Source organism: Octopus bimaculoides, chromosome 5 (genome assembly GCF_046866305.1).
Source record: "Octopus bimaculoides isolate indiv1 chromosome 5, ASM4686630v1, whole genome shotgun sequence".
Classification (NCBI taxonomy): Eukaryota; Metazoa; Mollusca; class Cephalopoda; order Octopoda; family Octopodidae; genus Octopus; species Octopus bimaculoides.
This window is the reverse complement of record NC_142932.1, coordinates 96,648,409-96,662,693: the sequence shown is the minus strand read 5'-3', so window position 1 is coordinate 96,662,693 and position 14,285 is coordinate 96,648,409. Positions and strand designations below refer to the sequence as shown.

The window sequence follows — 14,285 nt, the reverse complement described above, 5'->3', positions numbered from 1 at the left end:
ACAGAGTTCTTCGCAATCAGCTATAGAACACGTGGTGCTTCTTTGCTTTGGTTACTGTAGAAACAGACTTCTTCACCATGGTGATGTCTAGATACTCGCTTATGATTGGCTGAAATACCCAAATTTTGCAAATTTTAAAGATTAATAACTTTTTATTTTAATTATGGATTTATAGGAAAAATTAATTTCATTTTCATAACTAGTATACAAAACTTAATCCATGTATCAAATTTGAAAACAATTGGAACAAAATTGTAAACTGACGAAAACCACAAAGATCCCAGGTCTTTATTATCTCCTTTTATGAGATGCATTTCTTTATCCACCTGTCATTCTCTCATTCTCCATACACATTGTATGTCTGTATCTGTGTAGTCTTCTATCTTGTGCTTATTGTCTTTGTGCACAGACTGCTTATGAAGTCTATCTTCTATGTTAACCTGCCTGTGATCCTATTATGGATCCTTGTGCACCTATTTTTTACATTAGGTACACCATGTGAAATTTCTGACTATTCTTTCCTGCATGTTGACCAAGGCCATTTAAAGTGTTGGGCTGTGAGGTGGTATCAATAGGTTCCTGGACTCTATTACTCTTACTCTTTTACTTGTTTCAGTCATTTGACTGCGGCCATGCTGGAGCACTGCCTTTTAGTCGAGCAAATCAACCCCAGGACTTATTCTTTGGAAGCCTAGTACTTATTCTATCGATCTCTTTTGCCGAACCGCTAAGTTACAGGGACGTAAACACACCAGCATCGGTTGTCAAGCGATGTTAGGGGCCACAAACACACACAGACACATATATACATTATTTATACATATATATATATATATATATATATATATATATATCATCATCATCATCATCATCATCGTTTAACGTCCACTTTCCATGCTAGCATGGGTTGGACGACTTGACTGAGGACTGGTGAAACCGGATGGCAACACCAGGATCCAATCTAAATTTGGCAGAGTTTCTACAGCTGGATGCCCTTCCTAACGCCAACCACTCAGAGAGTGTAGTAGGTGCTTTTACGTGTCACCTGCACGCAACGGCCACGCTCGAAATGGTGTCTTTTATGTGCCACCCGCACAAGCCAGTCCAGGGGCACTGGCAACGATCTCGCTCGAAAATCCTACAGGAGCCAGTCAGGCAGTACTGGCAACGGCCACGCTCAAAATGGTGCATCTCATGTGCCACCCGCACAAGAGCCAGTCCAGGGGCACTATATATATATATATATATATATATATATATTCGACAGGCTTCTTTCAGTTTCCATCTAGCAAATCCACTCACATGGCTTTGGTCAGCCTGAGGCTATAGTAGAAGACACTTGCCTAAGGTGCCACACAGTGGAACTAAACCCAGAACCATGTGATTGGTAAGCAAGCTACTAACCACACAGCCACTCCTGCGCCTAATGACTTATTGATCATCTTGTCATTAAAACATTGCAACTTTGTGTATGCATTTTGTCTTGTGGACTTGGGTCTCTCCATTACTTTTCATTTTCTAACCGTTTGTTTTATTCACAGCCCTGTGGAGTTGATTATGAACTAAAGACTTATGTAGCTGACCATGTGGATGAAAAACCACATAAACGGTAAGTACTAATTTGATATGGAGTGCGTGTCTAAAGAAATTCAGCTTGATGGAGCTTATTCCAATCTCATTTACATCTACTATAAATAGTGAAATAAGTCCTAGCACATTGTAACCATGATAGCATTGCAAATAAATGAAACATTCATTATTTTTCTCAGTGCTACTCCTGCTTACAGTAGTACCTTGTTCTTACTCTGTGGCATGTATTTACAGTTAATCTGAGTTAATGTCTTGACTGTGAACACTACGTATTACCAGTAACAGAATATGAACTGTTAACCTTTCACCTGCTTTTCCTGTACATTATTGACTGTCATCAGACTAATATAGTTGTTTAATATGAATCCAGCAGTCAGCTATCTATACCCTTTCTTTATGTCCAGTTATAAGTTTCTTATTGGATTCTTTTATAGAAGTTTGTTGAAAGTTACCATGGAAATCTCTTACTGGCATCTTCTAAAGATGAATTGAATTTGGTATATGGGGAAAAAAAAGAAAAGGAGAATTGAAATGTTTCCTTACTAATCTCAAACTTGAATTTTAGTTACAAAAGTCAAAGACAAGTTCTCTTAACATTAATAGGTTTCTTCCATATTCTAGAAAATGATGACTTCTATGTCATCATTTTCATGCACCTTATTCCATAGTCTTAGATGTTACTAGAGTTCCATTTCTTGTTTTGTGGGGTCTTTTGTTTCTTTTGTGATGACCAAACAGCATCTTGTTGTGAGCATGTTATTATGTTTAAGCATATGAAACAGAGATAGAGACAAATCAACTTCAGTATTTGACCGGTGCATTCATTTTTTTTTTATCAAACTCAGAAATAAAGGCAAAGTTGACCTTATGAGGAATTGAACTCAAAATACAAGAGACAAAGACAAAAACCACAAGCCATTTTGTCTTATGTTCTTGCAATTTTGCCAATTAGCTGTCTTCCAGATCAAACTAGTTATGAAAAAATAAAACTTAGTTTAGTACTCTTCCCGTCTTTCTAACACCATTGTCATTTGTATTGTTCAACCCTTTAGCATTTAAACCAGCCATATGAAGCCAAAATACTGTACCTGTTTTATATTCATACCAACTAGATCTAGCTTCTCACACCTAACCTACAATGTTAGTCTAAAAATAAACAGTCACATCATCAAAATCTCAAAGTTACATAATTAATTCAAAATAATGGGAATAAATAAAAATTACATTTGATAGAATAAACTGAATGCTAAATGATTAATATTGATTTCTAACATCGGTACAAGACCTGAAATTTTCGTAGGAAGTATATTATTAATTAAATCAACTCCAGTACTTGACTGGAACTTTATTATTTGAAATTAAGAAATAAAATCAGAAAACTAAACTAACTGAAACTAGAGCAGCATGTCTGGAACCAGTTGGTGTATGAAGGTATTGGAGTGTTGCGGTTTGTAGCCTTTCCAATTAAATTATTTGTAGTTTTAAAGCAAATTATTAAAATTTGCATGAAAATATGAGACAAGTTTAAATAGCCCTCCTCTGCATTTCTTTCTCTCTCTCAGACGCACACACAAACATAATGATATATGTATACCTCACATTCTACGTGCATAGAAATACATACATGTGTATATCTCTCCTTCTACATGTGTTTGTGTGTGTGTGAAGTTTCTAGTTCTGAAAAGCATGTGGAAATGAAAACCAGTGTATTACCAAAATTTACAACAGAATGTAGCCATCAAATTTCTGCAGATTACACCCAAAATTTATCACCCAAATCCTAAGCTTTCCCTGTTGGCTATAAACTGTTCATTTATATTGCCTCATTAAATCTAATGTTCCCTAAAGACTTTCAGCTGCTTTCCTTCTCTTTATTAGAAACTTTCAGTCTACTATCATCTCTAACTATATACACATACGAAGAGGAAGCACAGAAGTACTCTATCATCACGTCATCTTCCAATGAAAATCTGACAATCTGATCATTCAACAATTCTAAAACAAATATTTTCTATTAGAATAAAATTGTATCACCCCATACCTTTATCACCCTATTGACTTGACAGATCCTCCCTTGCAAAGATGTGAGAACTCAGTAACCAATCCCAGCACTCTCACCTGGAATTTGTATTCTTAACACTCCAAGCACCAGAAGCTGCAGACTTCTATAAAGCCCTATTACTCAACTCCATGGAATATTACATCTATATCTAGCACTTGGGACAACATTTAGATGAAAGTCATTTGCTTGCTTGGTATACTTTCTTCACTTGGTAGAGAGTTGGACAAAATGTGTTGCTGTGGTTAGTTACATCCCTTTACATTCCAAGTTCTAATTCCACCAAAGTCAGCTTCACCTTTACTCTTTTCAGGGTTTATAAACTACCAGTCAGATATAATATACTATACCATCCCCAAGAATCTTTGTCTTGATGCCTATGTTAGAAATTGATAGTCTTCCTTCATTGAAAATTTCCAATTTTTAGTTCAATGTGATGGTATACCTTCTTATATATTTATATTTTATTTCCTATATAGAACATCATTCAATCCTTGTATCTATCTTTACCAATAAATATAAATACCCTTTCTATAATTACCCTTACTGCTACAACAGAGCCTGCCTCTCAGTACTTGACTGCTGCAACATTTCCACATAAACCATCTCATTACTTCTGCAGCTCTGTTTCTCATTCCTTAAATTATATTTCTTTCCCCAAACCCCACATTGAACATTACACACAGTCTCTCTGCCTATTCTCTATAGAACTGTCTTTTCTGTCATATATTCTTGCAATATATAAACTAAATTCCATTAATCTTAGACCTTTATTTCCTTCCTGAATAGTGTCTTTTAAAATTATACCTGGGAGAAAAGTTGTATTAATAACAAAATCTCAATAAATTGTGATAATCATATTGCTTTCTCTGCCAGCAGCTTTGACACTAAACAAGCAAACATTGAAATGATAAATTCAACTATTCTTTCTGATGTCAGCTCAATAAAGATAAATGTGAAAGAGGATATATGTTGGTATGCAGTGGGAGGAAGTAATGACTGTTTCATCTTTAGTTATCTCAACTAATCTCTACTTCATGAACATGTTTGCTTTTATTTCCTATACAGATCATCGATAACCTACCAATCTTTGTCTCAATCCTTACCAATAAATATAAATAACCTTTCTTCCTCAAACCTGCAAGCTTAAGTGAGAAAAAAACGTTTTTTGTTTTCATCATTATGAGGAAATGGAAACATTTTTCTTTTGTTATATGCAGCATAAAATCCAATAAAAATAACAAGCAAAAGGAATGTTATTAATACATTAAGCTAAAAAGGTAAGAGTTAGAAAAGTGTATCCAACTGTTATCCATCTGTTTTAATATAAAACAAACGAAAAAAAAAGGAGTGATGCCCACCAATTTCATGGAGGAAAAATGATCAAATGACACAAAAGAATATACATGGAACATTATATTAAACAATGAGAAATAGAACACCATAGTATAAACATTATATTTTATTTGAGAGTAAACAGGGGTATGTTATCTATCTGAAAATATTATCATCACTTTCTGTTATCCATCTGAATATCAATTTATTGTAAACCAAACAGGAGGCTGATTTTTCAATCAGATCTAGTGTATTATGATACTTATTTTATGGGGCGTTGAAAGATAAAAGAAATAGTGAAATCCAGCAGAATTTAAACCCAATAGTTATGATATATCAAACTAGATACTGCTTTGACAACCCTCACCATCAAAATATCAGTTTAATTTCATACTACTTCACTTCATTAATCAAATTCAAAGTTTCGAGATGGTTTTTTTCCATATTACTTTGACCATAATTTAGACATGTTATGTAATATTTTCTAAGCACACACACACAATCAAAACAAATGATCACCAGAGAATATATTCTATAGCATATGAAAAAATCAATATTTTAAATATCTTGTATATTAACTGGACATTGAAATCTATACATGCAAAAATTTAGTAATCTACATCCAGCTGGTTACTTTTAAATATCATCATAATGTAACTGAAAAAAGAATGTTGACATTAGGTTATGTTTGTAATATTTCAGTTGTATGGCAAAAAAAAGGGGAGGTGTTTGTTCTTGCCTGTGCAAATATGCATTATTAGTCACAAGTCATAACAAGACATTTGTCAGCGAAGGAAAAGTTGATCTGAATGAATAAATTATAATATCCAAGACAAAACTGGAGTGGAAGGCTGTTAGAATTCCTAAAAAAACTTGTTTACAAAGTTATAACAATATTTCACTGAATCTCGATTCTCACAGAAGCTGTTTGTTGATTGCCTGATACTGCTTTTTCAAGAACTATTCAAATTCACACAAATTCTTAAAGAAATTTTTCATCATCTCCTGCCATCAAGAACAAAGGTTCTGTTCTTATCATCTGTTAATCAACTTCAAACTGCTGTCACTTTTTGTATTAAGAACAATATCCACTGTATAAGGATTCTTTGTCTTTTCAGTTTTCTGTAGCCATTTTATTTTCATTATTTTAATGCCAACAGTATTAATGGTTTCTTGCAGAACCAGCAGTAATAATAGCAGATAAAAGGGAATATTCTTTGTTGTACTCAATCCATTGTGATTGTCTTCATTATCTTTTTTTTTTTTTTTTTGAAATTTATTTTGTTTAAAATCTGCTGCTGCAGGAAGTTCTTTTCAGAACAATTTTTTAAAAAAACATGTGTGTACTTATACATGCAAACACAATTTGTTTGCTTACTATGAATTTAGTCGTGAATTTTGTCAGTTATGATGTTGATCTTGAAAACATTTACTTTCTCTCTCTCTCTCTCTCTCTCTCTCTCTCTCTCTCTCTCTCTCTCCTCTTGTTCCCTATTTCTCATCTTTCTTTTTTGTCCATCTTGCCCCCCTCTCTCTCTCTCACACACTCACAGTACAAAAATATATTTAAGAAAAGGTTCTTTCCGGTCTTATTACACAGTTTGCTTTGTGTCTTTTCCTTCTCTCCTGGAACAGAGGGCTGCATCTATGGTCTCTACTGGTCTACCAACACTAGTGAAATAATGCAGTTGATATTCTTGAATAATTGCAAGAAAATCATGACCAGGAAGAGAATTCCAGAATGTTTCTGATCCAGAGAAGAACTGGATATAGTGATCTGTAGTGGGCCTTCAAATGTAGACTCAACACAGGTGACTAGAGGAAGAGAGGCAAGTAGATCAGTCAGTGCTGAGGAACTGAACCTCCTGTAGTAGTGGTTGAAGAAGCAGAATGTGTAGACAGCATGTCTGTTGGTCAAACTTTGTGCCTATCTCAGTTGAGTAGCCTTTTAATGGATGTGGTCAAACCTCCAAGTTAGTCCTAATTAGCCATGGCTACGTTCAAAGTCATTCAAACCGTAGCAACCCCATCTTTTTTTTTCAGCTGAATTTACATTATGTAAATTATGTAATGCATTCTACTTTAAGATAGAATGTAATTATAGGTGATTTGGCTGCTATTTCTAGCAGAGCAGGTGAACACATTGAACCCCCACCCCATCTCATCCTTGATAGCTTGTCTGATGACCACAACTCTTTGAATTTTAATAATAATACCTACAGACAGATATCAGGGACTGCAATGGGTACTAAAGTTGCCCCAACTTATGCCTACCTAGAATTACAAATCTATAAACAATCCAAATCAAAATACAGCCTGTCTTTCCACAAATACCTCTTGGAGAATTGGAAACGCTACTTGGATGACTGCCTCATCCTATTGTCCCACACACTCGACCAACTCAATGATTTCAAAAATTTAATCAACAGTGTCAACAACCATATCCAATTTACAATTACAAGACCAACTTCCTCTTCTTGACATTTATTATAAAAAAAAAGGCACCAACATTGAAACTGATATCCACTGATATCCACTACAAACCAACTGATTCACCTCCAGTCACCCAAAGCACACGAAAACAAACATCCCCCTCAACCTAACGAGAAGAATCTATGCAATTGTCTCAAATTATAGAACGTGAAATAAAAGATTCCAAGAACTAAAGGCAATTCTTCTAGAAAGACATTACCAAGCATCATTAGTTGACAAAGGAATAGAACAGACCAAGACTTACGAAAACTGAAACACACACAAGGTACATTAAATATTCTCCCATATCTCTCAATACACAATCCAAGAAATGCAGAAGCTTACATAATTATATACAAGAACATCCCACTACTGAGTCAAGATCCATGTCTAAAAAAAGCACTCGAAACCCATAAAATAATAAAAAGCAAGAGACAACCCAAATCCCTAAAAAACCTACTCACCAATGCAAAATTACCCAACACAAGCCCACCACCCACCATCAAAAGATGTGGTCGTTCTAACTGCAGGACTTGCATCCACCTCATTGAAGGAAAAATATACAAATTCCAGTCGGGACACACTTTTGTCGTAAAAAATAACTTCACCTGTGCATCAAAGAATTTACTTTATGCCATAAGGTGTGAAGGGTGCCACAAAAATTACATAGGGCAAATGAGTCTTACCTTCAGAGAAAGGATGACAGTCCACTGCCAACAATTGAGGGATCCCACCAGAAGACAGATACTACTTAGTGATCATTTAGATCTCTGTGCACAAAACAAGTCCCCCAAATTCCTAGATTTCCCACTATACCAATACCCAGACAACACCACTGACCAAGCACGAATAAATAGGGAAAATAATCTTATTCAAAAATACAGACCACAACTCAACATACTCTAATATACCCACCAGGTACACACACACACACACACACACACACACACACACACACACACACACACCACCACCACCACCAGGACAATTAAAACAACACAAACATACTCAGACAGAGACACACACATACACTCAGGTACACACACACATAACATCCCCACTAACATAAAACACACAAACATACACACACACACACATACACGTGTACACATATATACATACCGTCCTTCTAAATATACATAAACCCATACACACATCACACTAAACTCTGGGACCAATCAAAAATGGCCCACACACACATATATATATATATTTATATACACACACACACACACACACACATAGAGATGTGTACAGACGCACATGCACACACACACCATTCTGACCTCTAAGACCAGTCCCAAAAACCACTGAACCATGACAGACTAGCCCAGAAACAAAAAAAAATCCTTTTGATTCCACATTACTCTTTCCCGCCCATCCAACCTCCCACACTATTCCTTAAAAAAGCAAACATTCCTTAGCTACACACAAGACAGAAAATATCAGACAGACAGGTCAGTTATTCCTCTCCAATTTTTTGTAAATTCTTAAATATATCTCCTTCTGTATATATACGACCACACAATATATCTCCTTCTGTATATATACGACCACGCAAACATGATTTTTATTAAGCTCAAAATACTTATTGTATTCCCTTTCTTGAATACTTTCATGTAAACTGTTTTTAGCATTTTCTTATCATGATCAAAGACTGTATAACTATATTTTAATATTTTTGTTCTAACCATTTTTTAACACAACAAAGCTTTACATTTCACTTTTGATAATCTTTTTCTAAAAAAGTGAAACCAGGCAAGTCAATAAACATCTCTAAAAGACCTTTGCATTTTCAACCCTTCTTTCATATGTGTATGTATATATATATATATATATATATATATATACATATATATATATATATATATATATATATATATATATATATATATATATATATATATATATATATATATATAATCATCATCGTTTAACATCCGCCTTCCATGCAGGCATGGGTTGGATGATTTGACAGGAGCCAGCCAGGTAGATGACTATCCCAGGCTACTGTGTCTATTTTAGTAGGGCTTTTACAGCTAGATGCTCTTCCTAACACCAATCACTCCACAGAGTGGACTGAGTGCTTTTTACATGGCACCAGCACAGGCAAGGTCAGTTTTGGCATGGTTTTTACAGTTGGGTGCCCTTCCAAATGCCAACTACCTTACAGTGTGGGCTTGGATGCTTTTTACATGGCACCAGCACCAGCAGGATCACCAAGTAACTTGCAAGACAAGGAAATTTTGAGGGGGCGGGGCATTGGAGGAGAGAATTTCGTGTCAGATGATGAAAGGTTAGAGTTTGACAGAGAAACAGAGAGGCAGAAACAGGTGTCTTGCTATAGAGGAGATACATGGTTATCAAGCCAGAGTGAGAGAGAGAGAGGAAGAAGGGAAGGAAGAGAGAGAGGGAAAGAGAAAGAGAGTGGAAAACAGAAAAGGAGCAAGAGAGAGATGGTGGTAAAGTGCCAAAGTATACTCACAAGTAACAGAGATCAGAGCATAGTTGGGATGGTAGGGTAAACAAGAGAGAGATAAATGGTGGGAATTGCCAGGGCATGCCCTCAATGTATGGAGGTCATAATATACACAGCCAGGTATTGCCAAGAAGGCGCAAGTTGGGAGTACGGATTGCAGTGTTTGGTGAGAGATAAGCAGTGTATGAAGAGGAAATGTAAGGAATGAAAAGATGCATTTAGAAGAGATGTAGTTGGTTTTTTGGGGTAGGGTGTGTGAAAAGTTTATTGTTACATGTGGGTGGGACACAATACTTCTAGCACTCAGTTTTGCTGACATGAGCTGGTCTTCTCTAGCACCTCTATATATATATATATATAAAACTTACTTGGAAATGGATGTGTGGTGTTCAATCATATAATAATATAAACAATATATAAATATATATGCATACATACACATATATATGTACATACATATATTTGTATATACATGCATATATGAGCACATAACATAAACAACAAAATAAACCTAAAATACGAAAACAACATGAAATACAAAATATGAAAACATAGAATACGAACCTTTTTTGCAAACAACAAAAGAAACAAACAGAAAACAAGACAAGCAACACGAAAAACGACCCTTCAATTGTTGGCTGTTTTTCTACTTCATATTTCGAGCATTTCACAAGATACGTTTTCCACATAACAGTTGCTCCCGCAAAGCAAATTAAATAAAATTTGGGATTTTGTGGAGGGTCAAAGTTAATAACAAAAACAAGTCAGTGAAAACAGACAGGAAGGACTGCTAAGCCTAGATGAAGTAAGTTGGTGAACATGGAGAAACAAGTTCTGACAGGATACAGACAAGAATGCGTCCAATTCCTGTGGCTGATCCCCTATCGGGTGGCTTTAAGCTAGTATATAGCTTTTAAGCTACTGACCCCCAAATTGGAAGATCTGCAAACAGATTTCTGACTTGTTTTGGAGAATTTGTTTCTATTGCTTCCTCCAGAGTCATATCCCAAGGATGATCATATTCGTCAGAAAAAAATCAAGTAAAAAAATCACCAAAAATAATCGCTGGATTTTGTAATTAATTTCAATTATTCCCAAAATTTATTTCCAAGTTATAAAAATTATCATCGTACAAAACAATTCATCGCAAAAAAAAATCACGTTAAAAAAAAAAACGCCCAAAACAATCGCAGTAATGAAAACTTGGGAATCCAAAATTTCAGGATTGTGGGTCTGGATTCGGTCTGGAATGTTTTTAATTTACTCATGGAGTCAGTGTGATTCCAAAATGGTATGATATGTTGGGCTACGACCTCTAGGAGTAAAGGTGAAAAAAGTGTGACACACTGACATTATATTAGATATATACATACATATATGTACACACACACACATATGCATATATATATATATATAGAGAGAGAGAGAGAGAGCTGGGAAGAGACTCAGATAAAAATCTTGTAGAATATTGTGCAAAGCTCATCTACAGTTATTGACTACCTGATATCATTATACAATGAAAATGTTCCTGTTATTGGGTATACAGGTTGAGAATACATTGAAACATTTGTAGTGATTTTGAATAAAGAATGTTGTTAAATTCATTTTCTTTCATTTTATATATATATGTGTGTGTGTATGTATGTATATATGTGTGTGTGTTATGTGTAAATAGATATACATAACTATTGAAACTGAACGTTATCCTTCTTTTTAATCTATTTTTAATAATTAGAAACTCATTGCGGCTTGCTATTCGAAAATTGACTTATGCTCCTGAAGAACCAGCACCGCAACCTAGCGCTGAAAATACTAAAGAATTCATGATGAGTCCAGGAAATATGAAGCTGGAAGCCTCTCTTGATAAAGAAGTAACATTTTCCATTTCTTGAACATTTATCTTGACAATTATGTAATCCAATACTGTTTTTTAGTGCTGTTTAATTGATAAAAGAAAATTACACTTCATTACATAAAAAGTAGGTGAAACCAAGTCATAATTCTAGTTCAATACTGATAAAATGTATGTTATCAAGCTGAAAAAATTTTAAGAATGACACAAGCATTCACATCAGTCACATATTTTTTTCCAATAAAAAGAAATTATTTACTTAAAATAAATAGAGGTAGCCATAGCCTGTTAGGAATGTTTTTAATAAATATATTAAGATTTTCACAGTCGTATTTCAGAAGACTGAATCTTTGAATTTTGGTTGTACTACATTCCTGCTAATAACATCCATTTATTCCTTCCAGATGTTCATTTATCTGCCTACCATTAGTCTTTTAGTGCAAATCAGATTATTTTTCTATTATTCTGTTATCAGTTTCAACTAGAGGCTGTGGCTATGCTGAGCAAATACAAAGCCATATGTATATATATTTTTATACTCACACACAGACACATGCACACACACTCACACACACACAGGTACATAAGGTATTTGAGGACAAATTTGTTTTGGGGATTTTTTTGAGAAAAACATACATATAATAACTTTATTAAAAAGATTTGTACATATAAACTAGATTATCTTCTTTATAATTTTATTCAATGTAGCCTGCTATGTGAGATCTGAATTGTTTACATGCCTGAATTAAAAGGTCCTGGTTTATATCTGACTATGGCAGCTTTCAAAGAATCCCTGGTGTTGTGGGGATGTTTGTCATAACCTCTCTCTCAACAACACTCCACACATAGAAGTCCAGTGGATTGAGAGCTGGTGAATTTGGATGCCAAATGTTAGGGGTTATGTGATTATGAAAATTGTCAGCTATCCATTCTCGGGTTGCTTCAGCCTTATGTGATAGTGCAGAGTTCTGCTGAAACATGTACAGCCTTTCATTACATACTCTATCTCTTCAAGGCTTGACAACTATTTCCCGGACCTCAGTGTAGCCAGCAGAGTTAACTCTTAAGGCCTTCTAGAAAGAAGTGAGGAGGCATCATATGTCCTTCATTTACTGACAACTCCAAAGCCCATGACAGTTGCAGAAAATTTTGTGTACATGACTGCTGGAACTTCAGAAGGGTTTGAACATAAACCATCTGTCATTTTTTACTGTCACTCTTGTAATCCTGGTCAAAGTTTTTCTCATCTGAGAAAAACCAAATTATGTCATGTTCTTCTGGGTTTCTAACTTTATTTAATAACCTTTTAGATCTGATCAAATGATTTGATTTGATTTTTTCTGACATTAATTGATTTCTCCTCATCATGTAAGACTTGTACTGGATGTCTTTGTAGACAATATTTGTGATTGCCCCTTCTGATACATGGAGATCTTTTGCAATTGACCTCATGGACACAGTCTAATGACTGAAATAAGTAAAAGATAAATGATATACAGTGGATTCCCACATAATTTCTATCTACCAAATTCACTCACAAGTCTTTGATTAGCCCAGAGCTGTTGTAAAAGACACTTACCCAAGGTGCCATGCAGTGGGACTGAACCCAAAACTATGTGTTTGCAAAGCAAGTTTCTTACCACACAGCCATTCTTACAAGGGAGATTCCTCATAAAATTCTTTTCTTGCCTTTCATTTTGTTTCTTTTATTTTTCTTGCTTTCTTCACATTCAGTTACCTCACCACCACCAATAATAATTTTAAACTTTTCAAATTCACTATCTTCCTTATTGTCTACTTGCAGAAATACTACCATGGCGAAAGCTTATGTATTAATGTTTTGGTTGACAATAATACTAACAAAAGTGTGAAAAAGATCAAAATCTCAGGTGAGTTCACATTGTCTGTTTCCCAACAATTATTTAACCCTTTTTTTACCATATTTCTGTTGAGATAGATTGTCTTCATTCCAATTAATTATGAAAATAATGAAGAATTTAGTAAAATAAATTAGGTATAGTTAAGTTGGTGTCTGAAACAAATTAAAATAAAATTTTGATGGAAGGTTAAATTTAAATCACTTTAAAACTGGAAGTTTGTGTCATGGGACCAGAGGCAGTCTCAGGCAGGTTAGTATCATAAGTTTTAATTCTGATTAAAGTTGTGTATGATAGAATTTTGAATTTACATTTTGTCTCATTTTCTTTATTTTAATTCCAAACCACATTAATGTTGATTTCCACCCTCCTCCCTTTTTTTTACTCTAGCATCAATAAAAAAGGTATCCTTAATATATTAGTGTTAATATTTAATTCCAGTAAAGGCAGCAAGCTGGCAGAATTGTTAGCACGATAGGCAAAATGCTTAGCAGTATTTCATCCATCTTTACATTCTGAATTCAAATTCAGTCGAGAGTAACTTTGCCTTTCATCCTTTCAGGGTTGATAAAATAAGTACCAGTTGACTACTAAGGTTGATGTAATTGACTTACCCACTCC

The 14,285-nt window shown here is 34.7% G+C and overlaps 1 protein-coding gene across 3 annotated transcripts in view; it reads left to right on the top strand.

Moving 5' to 3' along the window:
• The window catches only part of LOC106869179 (beta-arrestin-1), a 272,032-nt gene that overhangs the window by 243,880 nt on the left and 13,867 nt on the right, over positions 1 to 14,285 (top strand). For all 3 annotated transcript variants that reach the window (XM_052968277.2, XM_052968278.2, XM_052968276.2), the window contains exons 6-8: positions 1,542 to 1,609; positions 11,671 to 11,806; positions 13,592 to 13,676. In XM_052968277.2, coding sequence (XP_052824237.1) covers positions 1,542 to 1,609; positions 11,671 to 11,806; positions 13,592 to 13,676 — 289 coding nt within the window. The remainder of the gene's footprint in view (positions 1 to 1,541; positions 1,610 to 11,670; positions 11,807 to 13,591; positions 13,677 to 14,285) is intronic.